This window comes from Psammomys obesus, unplaced genomic scaffold (assembly GCF_907164565.1).
Source record: "Psammomys obesus unplaced genomic scaffold, mPsaObe1.curated_primary_1811, whole genome shotgun sequence".
Taxonomy (NCBI): domain Eukaryota; kingdom Metazoa; phylum Chordata; class Mammalia; order Rodentia; family Muridae; genus Psammomys; species Psammomys obesus.
Window position 1 is genome coordinate 11,797,931 of NW_026596064.1, and position 19,507 is coordinate 11,817,437.

At 46.4% G+C, this 19,507-nt stretch overlaps 2 protein-coding genes across 3 annotated transcripts in view; one reads left to right on the plus strand and one right to left on the minus strand.

Annotated features, from left to right (window-relative positions):
* The window catches only part of Pcyt1a (phosphate cytidylyltransferase 1A, choline), a 47,034-nt gene extending 34,180 nt beyond the window's left edge, over positions 1 to 12,854 (plus strand). For both annotated transcript variants that reach the window (XM_055624872.1, XM_055624873.1), the window contains exons 4-9: positions 1,615 to 1,731; positions 2,645 to 2,796; positions 5,626 to 5,704; positions 6,233 to 6,375; positions 7,806 to 7,994; positions 9,209 to 12,854. In XM_055624872.1, the coding sequence (XP_055480847.1) occupies positions 1,615 to 1,731; positions 2,645 to 2,796; positions 5,626 to 5,704; positions 6,233 to 6,375; positions 7,806 to 7,994; positions 9,209 to 9,415 (887 nt within the window). In that variant the 3' untranslated portion in view covers positions 9,416 to 12,854. The remainder of the gene's footprint in view (positions 1 to 1,614; positions 1,732 to 2,644; positions 2,797 to 5,625; positions 5,705 to 6,232; positions 6,376 to 7,805; positions 7,995 to 9,208) is intronic.
* Positions 12,855 to 13,339: 485 nt separating this feature from the next.
* Slc51a (solute carrier family 51 subunit alpha) overlaps positions 13,340 to 19,507 on the minus strand; it is a 13,675-nt gene continuing 7,507 nt past the window's right edge. Inside the window, exons 3-9 of the mRNA XM_055624874.1 lie at positions 17,840 to 17,994; positions 16,923 to 16,996; positions 16,189 to 16,347; positions 15,418 to 15,529; positions 15,038 to 15,184; positions 14,192 to 14,297; positions 13,340 to 13,701 (exon numbers count right to left, since the gene is read on the minus strand). Of these exons, the coding sequence (XP_055480849.1) occupies positions 13,565 to 13,701; positions 14,192 to 14,297; positions 15,038 to 15,184; positions 15,418 to 15,529; positions 16,189 to 16,347; positions 16,923 to 16,996; positions 17,840 to 17,994 (890 nt within the window). The 3' untranslated portion in view covers positions 13,340 to 13,564. The remainder of the gene's footprint in view (positions 13,702 to 14,191; positions 14,298 to 15,037; positions 15,185 to 15,417; positions 15,530 to 16,188; positions 16,348 to 16,922; positions 16,997 to 17,839; positions 17,995 to 19,507) is intronic.

Sequence of the window (19,507 nt, forward strand, 5' to 3'; positions counted from 1 at the left end):
TCTTTCTTTCTTTCTTTCTTTCTTTCTTTCTTTCTTTCTTTCTTTCTCTCTCTCTCTCTCTCTCTCTCTTCCTTCCTTCCTTCCTCTCTCTCTCTTTCTTTCCTTCTTTTTTGATTATTTATTATGTATGCAATGTTCTGCCTGCATATGTACCTGCACACCAGAAGAAGGCACCAAATCTCATTATAGATGATTGTAAGCCATCAAGTGGTTGTTGGGAATTGAACTCAGGCCCTCTAGAAGAGCAGCCAGTGCTCTTAACCTCTGAACCATCTCTCTAGCCTCCTAACTTTTCTTTTCCTAGGCCACTATTACTAAAATAACTCAACGGACAGTTCTTTTTATTCAAATTAATGGAAAAAATTGGGAAGTTCTAAAATATTTCTATTTTATTTTCAAGTATGTCGTGAGAAATATTTTCCTGTGTTTACTAGGAGGGAGAAACACTTCCAGAGATCCTGTTGTCTGCTGTGATTATATGTTCATCCTTCGCCTTCAGCCAAAGCCTCCATATCATTTATTACTTTCAGGCAGCAATGGAGTTCATTTCCTTTATTTGCTGTTTGTTTGTTCTGCTTTTTTATGCAGGGTCTCATTATATAGTCCTGGCTGGCCTAGAACCTCAACCTTAGAGGTTTGCTTGTCTCTGCCTTCTGAATGCTGGGATTAAATATATGCATCTCTGTGCCTGGCTAGGATTATTTTCAAAGCAGACTACTAGTTATTACGAATCAAGGCAACTGAAAATGAGAGAGCTAGAAGTCAGAATAGAGTTTGACTCTATTCTGTTTAAACACACTTGAAATGTCTTAAATTACAGGGGAAGGTTTGAGAGCTGGAGAGATGGCTTAGTGGTTAAGAGCATAGCCTACTCTTGCAGAAGACATGAGTTCAGTTTCCAGCACCCACACTGGGAAACTCACACCTGCCTGTAAGTCTAGCTCCAGGGAATCAGACGTCTCTGGGATAGGTACTTGCATTTACGTGCACAGCCCCCTCCATACACATAATTAAGTTAAAATTTTTAAGGTGAGATTTTGAAATTCAGTATATATATTTATTGACTATATGTTTAATATTACTTCTAAGGTAGCATTAACGAAAAAGTAGTCAGTACATATAAAAAACATAGACTGCAATCTAAATTCCAGATACCAGAGACAGAAATTACCCCCTCTTGCTAAGGGAATACTTCAGTCTTTGAACCTTTCTTGTGTTTTGTTCAGGTAATCCTCTACCAGTTTGCTGAGACTGTAGAACAATTAATAAAATGGCTTATGTTTTCATTTATTTTATTTTTTTATAGTAGTGGGGACTGAACTTAGGGCCTAATGTAAGACATCTACTCTTAGTTTTTATACCCAACCCCCTTTTTTAATTTTTATTTTGAGACAGGGTCTTACTATATTGTTCAGACTGGCTTTGAATTTGGCAATCTTCCTCCTTAGTTTCCAAAATGGCTAGTATTACGGGTCTATGTTGCCAGGCCTGGCCCAAAAGAACAGATAACAGGGAGCTCTTCTAGAGTAAAGTCACACAGTGCTGTTCGAACTTGTCAGCTGTGAGGGACTGAGTAAATACATTTTTGTAATGAGCTCTTTCGTTTGGATTCAGGTGAGCGACCTGTGAGAGTTTATGCGGATGGAATATTTGACTTATTTCACTCTGGTCATGCCCGGGCTCTGATGCAAGCAAAGAACCTTTTTCCTAATACATATCTCATTGTGGGAGGTAAGAAGACATCAACAACTTTAAAGCTGCATAGGAAAACAGTAATCTCTCTCCTGTTGGTATGAGTTCAGTGCACTGTCTCAGTCTCATTTATCAAAGGAAGGATGTGGTACCGCCTGTCTCAAATATAGTCTTTCCAGGATAAACAGCTCAGCCTGGAGCGAGCAACAGACTCATAGAGGAGAGGGCCTAGGCTAGCTCACTGTTTATAGCTGAGGTTCTACAGTTACAGAGCAGCACTGATCCAGCTGTCTTACTTAAAAACATTTTCTCTAGACTTTATGACATCAGTTTTGAATCAACAAAAGTAGAAAAGTCTGCCAAGCAAATGTGACATGGTCAAAGCCTTATCCAGAATAAAATAAGAAAACGATTAAAATTATTTTATGTATATGGATGGGTTTTTGTTTGTTTGTTTGTTAGTTGGTTGGCCTTCGTGTGTGTTTCTGTGCCACATGTGTGCCTGGTGCCCAAGGAAATCAGAAGAGGACATCAGATTCCCTAGACAGTTGTGAGTCACCGTGTGGGTGCTGGAAATCAAACCCAGGTGCTTTATAGGAGCAGCCAGTGCTCTTAGCTGCTGCGCCATCTCTCCAGCTCCAATAAAACATTTTTTAAAAATTTTATTGGTGTAGAAATACATAGCAGATTCATTTCAAAGTCAAGGTCTGGGTCCCGTGTTTTACCCTTTCCAAATGTATGAACCTTTCGGTAGTACGGTTGTTCGTGAAGGCCAGCTGCTCTGAGATGAGGACAAACATTGTTATCCAGAAGATTCTTCTCCAGATTGCACGAGGGTGGGGTGGGCATTGATACAGGCTCAGAAAGTAGGAGGTGATGGGAAAAGGTGGTGACTGAGGAGGGCCAGACAGAGGGGGCCTTGACTTAAAACTTTGTGATGCCTTGAACCCAGTCTGCAGTGACGAGCTAACGCACAACTTCAAGGGCTTCACGGTGATGAACGAAAACGAGCGCTATGACGCGGTGCAGCACTGCCGCTACGTGGACGAGGTGGTGAGGAACGCCCCGTGGACGCTGACGCCCGAGTTCCTGGCCGAGCACCGGGTGAGAGACTAGCCTCCTGCACGCGTTCCTAGTTCCAGCACTCTCCCACGCTCGAGGTAGAAGGCTGCTCCTCAGCGTGTCATGTTGTTCGTACGCCATCTGCGTGACTTTTATATGGCGACGATGACGGAGTTAGTTTATAGTGGCCTCCCCTGACGTTTATGTGAGGCTTGATGGTTTGCAAGCACCTGGGTAGCCATCATGCTCTAGTTGCCCTCACAGTGTCCTGTGAGGACAGCTATTATTCTCGTTTACATGGAGACCAAGGCGTAGAGAGGATGAATAATGCGCTCCAGCTTACACCGTTACAGGGCTTACGTGAACCATGTGACGGTTTCCCCACTCAATAGGTGTGTCCTCCCTTTACGGCAGGCCAATCTCCTTAGAATGTCCATAGTCGTAGTCATGCACTCACAGAGTTTATCTCTCTGGGTTAGTAAGCTGGCTCAGCAGGTGCTGAGAGACTTGGTACCCAGCTTGACGACTTGAAGTTGAGCCTTGGCCCCACATGCCGGAAGGTAAGAACTGACTCCTGCAAGCTGTCACGTGTGTGAGCAAATGCACACATGGGAAATAAATAAATACAATGCTTTAAGTGTAAAAAAAAATGTGTTTATATTCCAAAGCCAAAGGACTGACGCAGGAAGACCACAGGTTTGGGCTCCATAATAAAGGCCTTGTCTCAAATACATAGGTTGGAGAGATTGCTCAGCAATTAAGAGTATTGGTGTTCTTTTTTTTTTCCTAAACATTTATTTATTATTTATGCAGTATTCTGCCTGCATGTACGCCTGCACGCCAGAAGGGGGCACCAGATCTTATTATAGACAGTTGTGAGTTAACCATGTGGTTGCTGGGAATTGAACTCCCAGACCTGTGAGAGAACAGCCAGTGCTCTTACCCTCTGAGCCATCTCTCCAGCCCACTTGTTCTTTTAAAAGACCAGAATTTGTTCCCAGTAATCCTTTTTAAAGGGGCTGGAGAGATGACTGTGTGAGTAAGAGCATTTACTGTTCTTGCATAGGCCCGGGGATTGGTTCCCACCACCCACATGATAGTTCACAAGTGTTTTTAACTCCAGCTCCAGAGGATCCAGCATCTTCTAGCCTCCATGGACACCACACACACATGTGGTGCACAAACACACTTCAGGCAAAACACTCACACACACAAAATACAAAAATAAAATCTCTCAAGACAAATAAAAAGAAATTAAAAAGAGGAAGGCTTCATGTTTTAGAAAATAGCACATATTCTCTTATGTTGATTTAAGTTGACTTTCAACTAAAATTTGGGGCTAGGAATTGTGTGGGATCAAAAACCAAGGGTAGGGGCTGGAGAGATGGCCCAGCAGTTAGGAACACTGTCTGCTCTTCCAGAGGACCCGGGTTCAATTCCCAGCACCCAGCTCACAACTGTCTGTAATTCCAGTTCCAGGGGATCTGACATCCCTTACAAACACACATACAGGTAGAATATCAGTGTACATAAATGTAAAAAAAAAAAAAAAAAAAAAAAAAAATAGTTAAAAAAAAACCCAAGGGTGTTTCCAACTGTTACTTAAGAAGTAAATAACAGTTTTATTATACAAAATAAGTTTTTTATTATTTAAAAAACCCCAGAGGCCTTTGAATTCTCTTGCATTAAAGCATGCTTCCTACAAAATAGACTTTAAAGACATGGGTTTATTACACCTGTTGGAGACCCTCGAGCTTGGGAAGCCAGTGCGTGCATGGGATGTGGGTCATCGCAGGAGAGTTGTTCAGCGATAGCTGCCATGCGCCTGAAGCAGCACTCGAGGCCTGAAGCCAGTGGAGATTTATTGTTAACTGTTTTGGTTAGGGCAGACCCTTTACTACATTCTGTTTACTTACAGTGTGGGGCCATGGCACACACATAAAGGCTAGAGAACAGCCTGTGGGAGGCAGTCCTCTCGGGTAGAACTGCAGTGATTAAGCTTGGCCGTGGGTGCCTTTAGCCTTCTCACCAGCCCAGGACAGACCTTTTATGGCTCTCTAGTTTCCATCCATCTGCACTTAACAGTGCCACCACAGCCCGGGGAGGGAGGTCAGGGGAGAACTTTCAACATCCCCTTTTCCTTTGTAAGCAGTAAATCTCAGCCGTGAAGCTTGCTGACCGTGAGTCTTTACTTTGATGTCTTTGCAACTTGCTCATGGGTGATGGATATGTTTTCTGGGTTTGGATTGGCAGGGTAATAATTACATTAGCAAAGGCTTATGGGCTTTCCAGAAGGAGTCAATAAGTGAGGGTTTACAATCGTCCTCAGTTTGTGAAGTGTATTTCCAGCAATACAGTGGTAGACACTCCTTCATAGCTTTGCATTTCTTGGTAGAACAAACATATCTTCTCTGGGAAAAGGACTTTAGTTATTTTTAAATTCCCCTTTTCTCAGAACTGAGAGAAGAAGCAGCTAACTAAACAGTAACCAAATCTTTCATGCTTCTGGAAGCCTTTCTGTGGCCCATTCTACAGACCTGGGGAGACAGGGAGATTCCCTTCTTTCTAGGCTCTACTAACGAGCTTACCAGAAACCCTCCTGCCCCAGTGACCACAGCATGCTGACTGTGTTCAAAGTGAGGTTAGCACTCCCTTTGGGAATGCTAAAGAAGAAACTGGCAAACTTGCTGTGTTTGCTGTAAGCCATAAATAATCAGGTTGTAGAATGTATGAACCAAGCAAAAAGTACAGAAAAAAGGTTGTTCTTAGGCATGGCCCCTGCCAATTTCCCTTTTTCTAAGCCCAAGAATCTTTACAGTCTTTCCAAAAGGCAGTTATCCTGGGATTGAAGTGATGTTTTCTTATTTTCAGATTGATTTCGTTGCCCATGACGATATCCCCTATTCCTCTGCCGGGAGTGATGATGTGTATAAGCACATCAAGGAAGCAGGTGAGTGAGCGTCACTTCATGGGGCCTTGGGCAACTTCAGAGATTTAGCCATGACACTGCTTACAGCGGGACTCTGAGATGAGAAATTCAACATTCTCCCGGTCAAATTGTGGATAGCAATTTGTAACAGTGTTAGTGAGCATAGCATAGCCCTGACATCTGTCAATTCTTGGTCCAAACATGTTGTTTTAATTTCTCTTAATTGCAGGCCAAGTTCCATATTTTTCTGTTAGGACAATGTGTCCTCCTTTCTTTTAGTTTAGGCCATTATTCAGTCCTGCTGTGTGCCAGCATCTCTATAGAGTTCAGTTAGAGCTTTAACAGTCTGCTTTTTTTCTTTTTTTTCCATCCTGGAACTCACTTTGTAGAGCAGGCTGGCCTTGAACTCACCTGCCTCTGCCTCCCAAGTGCTGGGATTAGAGGACAGTCTGTTTTTGGAGAAAAAGAGAAGTGTGTTGCTCTCAGATCCTGTCTAGTCCCCCTGTTTGATGTGGCAGGACATCACACGGTCTGTCTGTTTCACCTTAGGCATGTTTGCCCCCACGCAGAGGACAGAAGGTATCTCCACATCAGACATCATCACCCGCATTGTCCGTGATTATGATGTGTATGCGAGACGGAACCTGCAGAGGGGCTACACCGCAAAGGAGCTCAATGTCAGCTTTATCAACGTGAGCTGCAACTTCATCTCATGCTTCCCACGCTGTCTGCTCTGAACACGCTCTCAGTGTGCTGGGATTATCATTCTCCAAAGCTATGCATGCTCTTTTTGCAGGAAACACCACACCAGGCACTTCACAATGAGAATAGTACAGAGGCAGTCTCTGCCCTCATGGTCTAATATCATAACATCAACATATTAATACAAGGACAGGCAAACCAAGCCAGGTATGGTGGTGACACCTTTAATCCCAGTACTAACGAGGCAGAAGCAGGTGGAGCACTGTGTGTTCCAGGCTAGCTAGGGCTGCACAGTGAGATCCTGTCTTTATAAAAAAAAAAAAAAAAAAAAAAAAAAAAAAAAAAAAAAGACATACAAACAGTTTGACAAATCGGAATGTATAATTAAGCATGCCTCAATCACAGCATGGATATATCTGATCTAGTGAAAGGGCTGGAAGCAAGAGGATCAGAATTACTTTGAGGCCTGTCTGGGTGACATGACACATGAGTGCTTGCTATGCAAGTAGTCCCTGAGTTCTGATCCCCAGCACCCATTTAAGAAATTAGGCATGGCAGGAAGATCCCCGGGACCCAGCAGCCAGCCAGCCTAGTAAAATTGGTGAGCTCTGGCTTCAGTGAGAGACCCTGTCTCAGAAAAATAAGGGAAGGGTGATGAAGAAGATAACTCATGTTGACCTGGCCTACACACACACACACACACCCACCCCGTACAAACAATTTATCTAAAATCATGAAATGAGCTAGTGATAGGGGAGCCAGTATAATGAACTAGTTGAGGGTCTAGTATTTCCATGTTGACTTGGGAGTAACGACTTCTTCGCATGTTGCGTAGTGATCCTGTGCACATTACCATCTAAAAGAGTCATCATGTTGGCACATTTCTACTTCATTATTGGGTTTATCTTGAAACCCCTGACTCCATTTGGTTGCATGCTGATTCGTGCAACCTCCCTGTTATAGTTAGTGTAGAGCTTTTATGATGTTAGAATTTTCACACTTTTATAGAAGGTGACTGACTGCCCAGAGATTGGCTTTCCTGTAATTATGCTGCTACAAGGCATATTAAGCAAAGCAGAATTTTATAATTTGAAACAGTATCAGTAGCTATATTTTTCTTTCTTTTTTTTGGTATAGTCCAGGTGGATATTTTTTAACTTATTGTTGTTGTTGTTGTTTGGTATTATTTTTAAAATTATGTGTTTGTCTCTGGGTATGTGCATGTGAGTACAGGTGCCTACAAGGGGCCAGAGACGTCACAGCTCTCAGGAGCCCAGGCATCCAGACAGGTGTGAGCCATCTGAAGTGGGTGCTGGGAATCAAACTCTGGTCTCTGGGAAAGCAGGAAGTACTCGCAGCCTCTGAATCATCTCTTCTGCCTGAGTATTATTTCTTGAAAACCATTTGTTTCCTGTCCTAGGAGAAAAAATACCACTTGCAAGAACGGGTTGATAAAGTAAAGAAGAAAGTGAAAGATGTGGAGGAAAAATCAAAAGAATTTGTGCAGAAGGTGGAAGAGAAGAGCATTGACCTCATCCAGAAGTGGGAGGAGAAGTCCCGAGAATTCATCGGAAGTTTCCTGGAAATGTTTGGTCCAGAAGGAGCACTGGTGGGAGCCTTTCCTCCTGACACTAAGGGGATAGCAAGGGAGGGGCTGCTTTTCCTTCTGCTGTGCTAGCGATTGCACCTAGGACATAGTGTGAATGCTAGCAAGCACTTACCACTGAGCTATACCCCAGCCGTGTTTATCTATCTGTCTCTCTGTTTCTCCGTCTCTCTGTCTCTCTCTCTATATCTATCTATCTATCTATCTATCTATCTAGTTATTTACTTATTTACTATTTTTGAGATTATAACTCAAAAATAGTAATGTAACCTTGGCTGGCTTCAAATTTGCAGTTTGTTTATCTGTTTGTTTATTATTTTGAAACTAGAACTCACTCTGTAGCCTTGGTTGACTTGAAACTTACAGTGTAGACCAGGCTGGCCTTAGAACTCACGGTGATCTGCCTGTCTCTGTCTCCCAACTGCTGGGATTAGTGGTGTGTTCCACTGCACCAGGCTTATTTATTTATTATTTTGAGACAGGGTCTCGCTAAGTTGCCTAGACTGGCCTTAAACTAGCTATGTGGGTGAAGCTGTCCTTGAACTCGTGATGCTAATGCTAATTCAGCCTCTAGTCAATTCAAGAGAATTGCAGTGCTGTAGAGTGGAAAGGAATAGAGTCTTTGAGCAGAAAGGAATGTCCAAATTAAGAAGTTGTCTAATGTAGTCACACATTTTCCTAGTAATTTTGTCAGCTGTCCGTCAGCCTCAACAACTTCTTTGTTTTGGGTTTACATTGAAGAGCAGGGGAAAAAAAGAACACATTTTTTTCTGTGAGGATCCACTGTGGGTCTTCCAGTGAGGGGGGTGTGTCCTGAGGAAGTGCAGTGCTCTCAAACCAAATAAAGGATTCCATTAGTGAGCCTTTGTTTTTGCCTGGAGTTTGGACCACAGACTAAGCAGCCCTTGAAGAGCGCCTCTGATGGAAACCAAGACTAGGCTAACTGGCAAGCAGGTGGAAACGGGAAAGGAGACCACCTAGAATTACAGTTGTGCCCTCCTGTCTTCCTCAGTCATGTTCAGCATAGCCAAGGGCTAGAGGAGCAAGCCAGTGGCAGAGTGTGTCCTTAGTATGCTTGAAACCATAGCTTTGAGCCTTGGCAATGACCAATAGGTGATTCCAGGGGAGATTCATAATGGTTTGGGGTTTCTGAGGCTCCAGTGGTGACACGTGGCTGTGGGTGTCTTCTAACTCTTCTTTTTGGTCTCCCTCCCCAGAAACATATGCTGAAAGAGGGAAAAGGTCGGATGCTGCAGGCCATCAGCCCCAAGCAGAGCCCCAGCAGCAGCCCAACTCATGAACGCTCCCCCTCCCCCTCCTTCCGATGGCCCTTCTCTGGCAAGACTTCCCCATCCTCCTCCCCAGCAAGTCTCTCTAGGCGCAAGGCTGTGACCTGTGACATCAGTGAAGATGAAGAAGACTAACTTTTCATCCCTGTTCCCTCTCTGTCCCCCTGCCCATCACCTCCAGAAGCTCTCTGTCGAATTCCATTTTGTGATCCCAGCACTAAACCTAAGGACATCTACAAAGAAAAGACACATGGGGCAAGAGGACCTGGGAATGGGGAAAACAAATCAGCCTGTGCCCTAAGAGGCATCCTCAGCCACACCCAGAGGCTGACCACACCTTAGACACCTGCTCCGAATCCATCTTCTCTCCCCAGAACTTTGCTTTACTGTTTATGCTCATGTAATCTTGACAGGGAAATTGTCATTTTTATTAATTTTTTAAAAATTAGTCTTTCAAATATAGTAAGTAGAACTAATTTTTTGCCCTAGGAGTGGGCAGAAGAGGAAGCGTGTAATGCCCAGAGGCCTTTCTCCCTGATCACTAGTGCTTGCCTTCTGTTCTGAAGCAAACTAGCTTGCCAGATCCTTCACACAGTGAGCCACACTGATGGGTAATTTAGAGAGACTACTGTAACTTAAACTTCCCTTAAAAAAACGTAAAAGCTGAATTAGCCCCAAATTCCCTGAGTGTCCTGCTGGCCCATATGTCATGGCTGTGGGGAGGAAGAGCTCTGAGCCGAACTTTTCTTACTCCCTGAGGAGTTTCTTGTTGGACCCAACGGGGTCCATGAAGACACTGGTGGCGATGAAACCAAACCACAGCATCAATTGCAGTTTTTCTGAATTGTTCAGAAAAACAGTTCATCTTCTCAGAAAATTCTGTTGCCCAGTTACTTGGGAGCTCTTGTCAGTCTCTTTCCTGCAGCTTAGCTGTAAAGGAAGGGACGCTTTGAGGGACACTGTGATTGGAGAGGGGCGTGGGTCAACTCCATCTAGTGCAAGGGCAGTTGAGGGTGAGCTTCTGCTGGGCATGCGTCCCTCGCCCTGCCACTGCCGTTTCAGCCTCATGCCCGGCTTTATACAAAGGATGCTTTGTAAATGCGGCTTGAACTTGACCCATTAATCCATGTTGCTTATTGCTACACTTAGCACTTTTGCTTTTCACAGAAAGTACAGGCTAAAGCACCAAGGGATCTCTGAAACCCTCTCCTCAGCCTCTCTCTGTTCCTCTTAATGTTCTCTGGCCGATGGGTATCCCATGGAGACCCTCCTCTAAGAGCTGCACCTGACAGGGACTTCCTCCCTCTCCTCCAGAAGCCACAGGCATAAGCTAAACCTGCTAGCACACAGAGGTAGTGTCCCCTTGCCTTCCTGTGCCTGCTGGCTCTGAAAGAAGACAGATCTTGAATTCCAGATCAAAGAGAGCTGACTCTCAACACTGAGCGTGAGCTGAGGTTTTCAGCCCCTTGTACCCCATCTTGGCTACGTGGCCCAGCAAGTTTATCACCACCAGTTGTCCTGTAGCTGGATTTAGGGCAAAGTTGTTTATGTCCAGGACCACCTCGTTGTCACTCATTAGTGTTTTCAGCAAAGAAAACCACATCCTCCCCCCCCCCCCCCCCGGAGCCTGTGCTGAGGCTACGAGCATTTTATAGTCCTCCCTCCCTTTCTGGTGGAAGCCTAAGGGTCTGAGGCTGGCACCACACAACGCCTGCACAGCAGGACTACCCAGGCTCCTAAACTCTCCCAGGCAGAGCAGAGCAGAGGAGCAAAGAGAGCACAACTCGGTGTCTCAGCGGCCTGTGGAAACTCCATCCCTAACTCCTCAGGAAGCACTGTTTTCACTCAGCTCTGACCCATACGGCCTTGGCCTGGAATCCTTTGTCCGAACCTGTTTTCTCACACTATGTAGCACCGTGTGGCTTATTTGAACTTTTCTACTCTGGGGATCCGTTTCTCTCTGCCTTATCCTCCCAGGTATACAAAGGTGATGACGTCCCCGTCGACACTCACCTGCCTGTTCTCTCAGTGCGTGTCACCGGGTGTGCACTTTGGATTGCAGAGGGAGCTCCTCACAAGTGATTTGTGTGGTTACTCCTGTCAAGTGTACTGTTGGGGTCCCAAACATCAGAGCCCCTAGGCTGACAAGCTATGCAACACAGCTAGGACGAGCCTAGGCTCGTGTTCTGAGAATAGCCCTCGTCCCTGTGCTGTCTCCTAACATATTCTCAGTTTCCATGGGGCAGCATGTTAGGCATTTGATGGTCAGTGTGCTCCTAGGTGCTAGAAAAAGGTGCTGTTGAGATGGTGTACCCAGTTGAATGTGCTTAAGTGTTTGAACGTGTCTTGACTGTACCCCTCACCCCTTGTGCAACCTCACGCGTGGAGCTGCCTCCCCGCGCCCGCACAAGAAAGCAGGCAGCACGGAAGGGCCAGGGTGGCAAGGGTGGGAGGCCCTTATGTTGTGTGGCCTCGCAGCCTCTATGCCACAGGAAGAGGCTGAAGACAGGAGTCCTTGAGCTGGTGCTGGACAGGAGCCAGTCTAGCAGTTAACCTTGGCATGGGCCGGACAGGATCTTTGCTCTTTTCATATGCTAGGCTGAGACTGAGGAACAGAGGAAGTAGAAATGGATCGCTAGTACCGCAGCAGCCACCCCTGGGAGCCAAGTCAAAGATCCTTATTTTGCAGACACTTGAGGAAAAGGGGTTGGGAGGGTGAGGAGGTTGGAAATCCTAACGAGAAACCCTTTGTGGTCACCTTTCTCGGCAGCACCTTAGTTACTCTCGTGGCCTCACATCTGACCAGCCTTCTAGGACGTCCCTCCATAGTGGCTTTGACACTGTCTCTAGCCTTTTTTTCTTACCAACTTTTCAGTCCTTCCCCAAATTACTTCTGTTTCCCTGCTTTGGTTTAATCCCTCAAGCCATAGCTTCTAGATTTCTGTCAGCATACATGCGCCGAAATTGAACCCACACGGTTCAAAGAAAGCTTCCTTAACAATGTTTTAAAACTAATGGTATTTTTTTTTAAGCTCACCAATATAAGTATTTTTAAAGGTTGTATTTTTCAAAGTCATAACAATGATTGTTTTCTCTCACAAAATAGATTATCATGGGATAAAGAATGGTCCCTAGCTTCTATTTTTCAGAATAAATAAGTAGAACCTGTTCTTGGACTTATACTATTAAAAGTTAATTCTCCTAAAAGAAAAAGATAAATATATTCTGTCTGCCAGAATTTTTTGTGGGCATGAGAGGGGTAGAGAACAGAAATGGCAGGATTAACATTTGGATGGCCCAAGTTGGGTTCCACTAGGTTTGAAGCGAGCTCCTTCTGCCCCATTGGAGGAACTGACTGTTCTGAAGAGTGAGAACTGGTTGGTTGGGTGTCTTGCATCGAGGCTCCTGAACAGAAAACACTGTTGGAAAGAGTTATCCAGACATGACTGTCTGCCCATGACCAGTGCGAGTCAATGGGGAGTTTGCCTCAGTTCAGTGTATCACTTCACTGTCTAATTTGTTCAGAGTTATTTTGGCTTTTGTCATTCAGCCAAATAAAGGCCATGTGGTTTTTTTTGTTTGTTTGTTTTTTGTTTTGTTTTTGTTTTTGTTTTTTTTTGCCTGGTCTTTCTGTTTTCAATTGTTTTGACTAGGCATCCATCCATCTATCCATGTGTGTGATGTTTAAGTATTTGCATTTGCAGTTCCTTTGATTTTTGCGTCCTATTTTCTGTCCTCAAGATCAACTTCAGACCATGTTCACGAGCAGTTGTGTTCACAGCTTCTTACAGAAAACTCAAAAGGCTGCAAAAAAGGCCCTCAGACCTCCTGATGGCCAACCTATATGCTTGAAGAAAGAATGGATTCCAGAGCGGAGCCTGGCTTTGAGAAGCTGGGCTGGTGCTATTGTGCCCTGCTAATGGTCTACCCCTGTTCGTTTATCAGATAAACCATACATCAGCCATGTACTCTTCTCCCCTTCATTCTGCAGTGCAGAAGCTCAGGGTGACCTTTCGACAGACATATTCAGGATTAATACTGGCACCCACAGAAGCAGTATGCCTTGTGTAAGGGTCTCAGCTTTCACTGTTTATTACAAAACTTCAAATGCCTTCCCTGAGAAAGACTCAAAATGGTCCCAGCCTACTGCATATTACCCTCATCCCTATAGTCACGTGGAAGCTGCCAGCGGGACCCTTAACCACTGATTAAGGTCAAGGGACGGAGAAATCTCATGCCCTTCCGAGAAGTACAGTATCTCTTCCATAGTCCAGGCCGCTCACCTCAGGCTTTGAGTTTTGAGTCCAGGTCTGGCGGCAAACAAGCCTCATACCCAACCTTGTCATCTTTCCTTCGATAGTACATGCGTGTCAGCACCGTAATCAGGAAGGTCTCCAGGATGAGCATGTGGCAGTTCATCACTGCGGTGTGGGGTGAAACGTGACAGTGGTTATACCATGTTACAGAGAAGAGATCCATAGTAGCCCTGGCAAGCGGGCCAAAAGACACTCCAGATTACCTCCACACCAGGACCTAGAGATACTAAACTGTTGTGTGGAGCGAGGCAGATTAATGGTAGCCAGAGCTTGGCTCTGACTTCTGTGATCTGAGACCAGTGCGTGTGTTTGCTCAGCATAGTCTACTCCTAACCATACCCCACTCCTGTCCCAGGTTGAGGACTTTAACCCCTGGCTTCCTGGTTTGGCTATTAGGACTGGCCTCAAGCTCAAGGACACTGCAGCTGCTCTCTATGATCCGAGAGGGAGGAGTCCTCAGAGCCTCTGCCTGGTTTCTTGAATCCTTCCTGAACATTCTGAGCAGACATCAGGCTGGCCCAGCTTCAGTCCCAAGATCCTTACTTCCCTAATCTGCTCCCAGTCCCACGTACAACACAGAAAGCCTACTGCTTACCTTGAGACCTGGTTCTAGAAGAAAAGGGAGGTGAGCAAGCAATCTGCCTAGTGCTAGCCAAGACGGAGAAAATGGAGGGCTGCAGGGCGGTCAGGATGACAAGTGTCTGCAGAACAGAAGAGGGGGAGGGGCGGTTGGCACCTGCCAGCCCTAGTACTGAGGCCAGTGCAGATAAGGCATGCCTGCAGCTCTCTGCAGTCAATGGAGGACTGAGACTTAAGCTTTATTGAAAATTGGTGCAGTTTTCACCTTTAGACATATTATAGTCCTGCTTCTGTCTCATGTTTATTAGGGCTGCTCATAAAAAAAAAAAATCAGTTTATCTCCTCATGGCCACCATAAGATACCTAGCACATGGCACATAAATAGAGAAGATATGTGGACAAGGTCATGTGATGACAGAGTCAAGAGATTGGGGTGATAGAGCAGAAGGCCACTGCGGATCACTGGCCCAATTCCAGAGAGGAAGTGGCAAGGTGGGTTCTCCCAGGCAGGTTCCTGAGAGAATACAGCCCTGCCTGCATTTTGATTTTGGGTTTCCAGGCTCTAGATCCTTGCAATGATACATTTCTGTTGTTTTAACAGAATTTAACAGGTTGGTGGTATTTTGTAGTATAGAAAGGCAAATAGAAAAAAAAGAAAGAAAGAAAAAGAAAAAGTTAACAAAAAAAAAAAAGAAAGAAAAAAAAGAAAAAAAGGCAAATAGAGATCAAACAGAAGGGGGTAGAGATAATGTTCCAGATCTCCCAGGAAACCCAAAGGTTAAGACTGTGGTGTCCACCTTTGCCTCTGTTAGTCCTAACCCCAGCCATTTGCTATGAGACACCATTTCTGCTATGTAATTACCTGGAACAGAGCAAACTTGGATCCCATATTCTGTTCACCCAGGTGCAACCTGGCTTGACGGAAAAGGATGGCCAGGGACCAGAGAGCCAACAGAGTGGACACGCCAAGGAAAGTGTTGATCCACAGAGCCGTACTCTTCTCAGAGATCTGGTGGCAGAGCGGAAAGCAGTCAGGAGGACAAACCACCTTTGTCTCCCCGCTTCCACGAGGAGAAAGCTGATAGGAAAGCCCCAAAGCCTGGACTCCATCTCTTCCCACTGTAGTCTCTGGCCAGCTACTCTCCTTTGGCCGCCCTGCCCTTGGCCCTGGGTTACTGGGTGCTCAGATATTAATTCTAGAATGGAAAAAGTCTTAGGCTGCGCTGCTGTCTCTTGGCTTACATCGGATGGGTCATAGATGCCGTCAGGGATGAGAAACAGGCCCACTAGGTTCAGCACTATCTTTAAGAAGGCGTACTGGAAAGGGCCCAACATCAGCAGCTGGAGCTTCTTCCTGAGGGGTGAAGGGAGTTAAGAACATGGACCCACGAACCACCCACCCTAAGGAAGCCTAGTCTCTGCCCCGAGCTCCTGGCTGGGCTGCCTTCACAGCACAAGAAATGTCTCCTGGATGAAGGCTCAGTAGGAGAGTATGTTGAGAGCGCTGGGAGAGTTCCTTGCCTCCAATGGCGCCTCATGGGCAGGAGTCTCAAGTATTGACTTCAAGTTCATTATTCAAAGCTGGCAAAGGGGCAAGCAAGCGCCCAAGTATAGTTTTCTCTTTGCCACTAAAGTATGTAGTGCTAGCTGGGCATGATGGGACACTCCCTCCCAGCACTGAGAGGGAGAGGCAAATGGATCTCTGTGAGTTCAAGGTTAGCCTGGTCTACAGAGTTCCGTGACAGCCTGGGCTACATAGTAGAGACACTGGGTCTCAAAACAAAACAAAACCCAATAAATTGAGAAACCAAGGCAGCGAGCTGAAGCATAAGAATGCTTCCTCTGTTCCCCCTTCTCCCGGGTCCTGGTACCCATGTTGGGGTTCCTGGCTATGGGATACCAACCTTTATCATTGGCTTTGTCCCATACAGACCTGATCCCAAGAGCCTCGCACTAGGGCTGCAGAGCCCTATGGCTCTCTTGTTCTTGTGGGATACCCCCATCCCGCCTCACCTGGTAAGTATGAGGGGTGGGCAGCAGGGACAGCAGCAGCAGCAGGGACCCGTGTGCACCCTCATCGGGGTGTCCTTCAACGTCTTCATTACTGCTTCCTTCCCACCAAAGCCTTCCACCATGACAAGCATCAGCAGGTAAAAACATACAGCGTAAAACCTGAGAGAAAGGAGCAGGATGGCAAGTACGTGGGTGGGGGTGGCCCAGTACACATCTTTGCTAGAGAGATAAAAACTGCAGAGCGGTGGAGGGGCTCCCTTAGGCAAAGACCGAAAGGACTGGCATTTTACCTGTCGTTTTTTTTTTTTTCTTGTTATTTTGTTTTGATTTGTTTCTTGTTTTTTTTGGAGACAGGGTTTCTCTGTGTAGCCCTTGGCTGTTCTGGAACTCTATAGACTAGGCTGGCCTGGACCTCACTCAGAGATCCACCTGCCTCTGGCTATGTATGCCAGCACTGACCAGCTGGGGCTGGCATTTTAGCCTCATGGCACAAGAGGACCAAGAGAGGAGACTGGGAAGGGGGCAGTTTGTGCCTCTGTGAACAAACAGGTGACTGGGGAGTATACCCCCACAAGGCATCCCCTGAGCTTGTAGCAGAATTCAAGAGCCTCATGTCAGCCCTGGTCGGTGAGACCTAGATTCCTATCAGCGAGGCTTAAACACGGACTCTGGATGCTTGGTAGTCAGAAAGTGACTCTAGAAAGATGCTCATCCCCAGTGGGGCAGACACTCACGAGGTTATGGCCATTTCCACGAGCGTGAGGGCACGCGGGATCCAGAGACCAAAGCAGCAGAACACAGATACCACCTACTTACAGAAGAGCAGGATGCAGGTTAGGGCAGGACGAGAGGCCAACCATCCCAATTTCTTGTAGCAAGGACTCAAAGTAGGCAGACCTGTGCGTTTGAGGCACAAGTCCTTCCACTTGCTAGCTGCTGGGGCCGGGGTTGGTGGTAGAGCATGCGTGGGACCCTGGGTTCTGCACCCAGAGCCAACAAGAAAAGAAACAAGGGCTGGTGAGAGGGCTCACCATGAAATCCTGAATTCAGTCCCCAGACCCCACAGAGGAGTGGAAGGAGAGAACAGCTCCACAAATGTGTCTTCTGACCTCTGTATCTGAGCTGTGGCACACATGCTCCCCCACCGCATGCTCACATACAACACTAATAAAATAATAATGCATTTAACAGGGGAGAAAATGCAACTGGAAAATAACAAATTAAGTCATATGCAATGATGCACAGATGAGTTTTAAAAGGCCTACAGCTGCTGGAGCCGTGGCTTGGTGGTAGAGTGTTCAGGAGAACAAACTAAAAAGCAAGCCCGCAGCCGAAGGGCAGTGCTAAGGGTGACCCTGGGGAAATAAACGTCTGTGTGTTGGAAGGCAGACTGCTTTTAACAGCAGTGTCACGGTGAAGGGAGAAGGTGTGGCATTCCTGGTGCCAAGCAGGTGGCTGTCTCTGCAACCTTTTGCAATTGAATACTTCACCCACTGGCCGGCCTTGCAAACGGGTGAGGATCAGTTAACATCCCCAGTGCTCCATGGGACTGGCAGGCAGCTCTGTTCTGGAGCAAATGAGTTTCAGAGACCTCTCCAAACAGCCTTCCCCCCTCCAGTCTCCGTGAAGGGCCTGGCTCCAGCATCCTTACCGTGGGAGCGGAGCTGCTCCAGATCAGAGTTCTCTTCTTGATGGGGCAGACGGTGTTCTTGTACAGGTAAATAGCATCCTCCAGGAAGATGGCAATGGAGCCAATGGTGAGAAAGGTCAAGATGACGGTGAGGGTAATTTCCACCGGGCCCAACTCTAGAGGAGAAGGAGTAGATGCCAGTGGGTTGAAAGGCAAATGTTAGTCCAGCAGTGCCTATAAGCTGCTAAACACTGAATTCAAAGTCCAAGCATGTGTGCTAGGTATGGATGTGTGTTTTGAGACAGGGTCTCACTCTGTAGCTCTGGCTAGCCTGGAACTCGGTGTGGACAGCAGGCTGGACTTAGGCTCACAGACACCCTCCTGCCTCCGGCTCTCAAGTGCTGGTATTAAAAGTATGTGCCACCATACCTGGCCCCACAAAGGGTCTTTAACTTTTCTTCACAATCAAAACACCTTTCCACCAGGCATTGGTGGCTCACACCTTTGATCTCGGCCAAAGGCAGGTATATCTCTGAGTTTGAGGCCAGCCTGGTCTTTAGAATGAGTTCCAGGACAGCCAGGGCTACACAGAGAAACTGTCTTGAAAAACCAGCAAACCAACCAACCAATCTTTTCAAGCCATCCCTTCAGTCTCCACCATGTTTTTTGAGCAGAGTCTCTCGCTCAGCCATTTGACTGGACTCCCTAAGCAGTGAGCTCTAGAAATCCACCATCTCCACCTTCCCAGTTCTGGGCGTACAGGTGTGCCTCACCACGCTTTTCACGTGGGTGCTGGAGGTCTGAACTCAGGTACTTAATGCTGTGTTGCAGGCAACTGGCCCACTGAGTTAGCCCCCTTAAGCCTCTGAGAGTTTTAAACGTTTCATTAAAAAGAAGGTGATACAGCTGTGGACGCGCTGATACACCGTGCAATAGCGCTCACACAAGCAAACCAGAGCACCTTCCCTGTCTGTTCCCTTCTTGGAAATCCCCGGGAGCTCACTCCTGCCTTCTTTCCTGACCTCTGAACTAGGAGCCCACTCACCCCTCATGTCCACACCCTGCATTCTCCAGACGCAAGAGTTCTCCTAATTGAAGTGATGGGACAGCTCAGTGCCTTTCACAGCAGAAAGGCAGAGGGGGAGGAACGGGGGAGGCTGGGTAGCAGGAGGAAGGTGTCCTAGGGTTCTACAGCCTGCGAGGGTGACTTTAGTTCACATTTTATGAAAGACTCCGAGAGAGGAGCTTGAAGGTTCCAAACAGAAAGACATGAAGACAGACAAGTGAGCCACCCTGCTTTGATGGGCGCACCTCCTGTGTGCCTAGTAAAATACTGCACCCTCCTCCATCAATGTGCACAATTATTTCACGCTAAGTAAAAGCCCTTTTCATTTCAGCTCTTTCTGTAGTTTGGGCTTGAGAGTTACTACCACATTTTCATTCTCCCAGCAGTCACGCTGAGCTTTTCTACCCTCAAGGAGTTTCTCTTTGGCTTCTGCTTTTCTGCCTGGCTTCTGCTTGGTTGGCTCCTGTGCCTTTGTTCTCTGCCCCAGTGCTTAGATTTCAGCTTAAAGTTCATGTCCTGGCCACCTGCCTGGTTGATAAGGCTGCCCAGCTCAGGGGATTATTACCTCTTTCTTTCTTTCTTTCTTTCTTTCTTTCTTTCTTTCTTTCTTTCTTTCTTTCTTT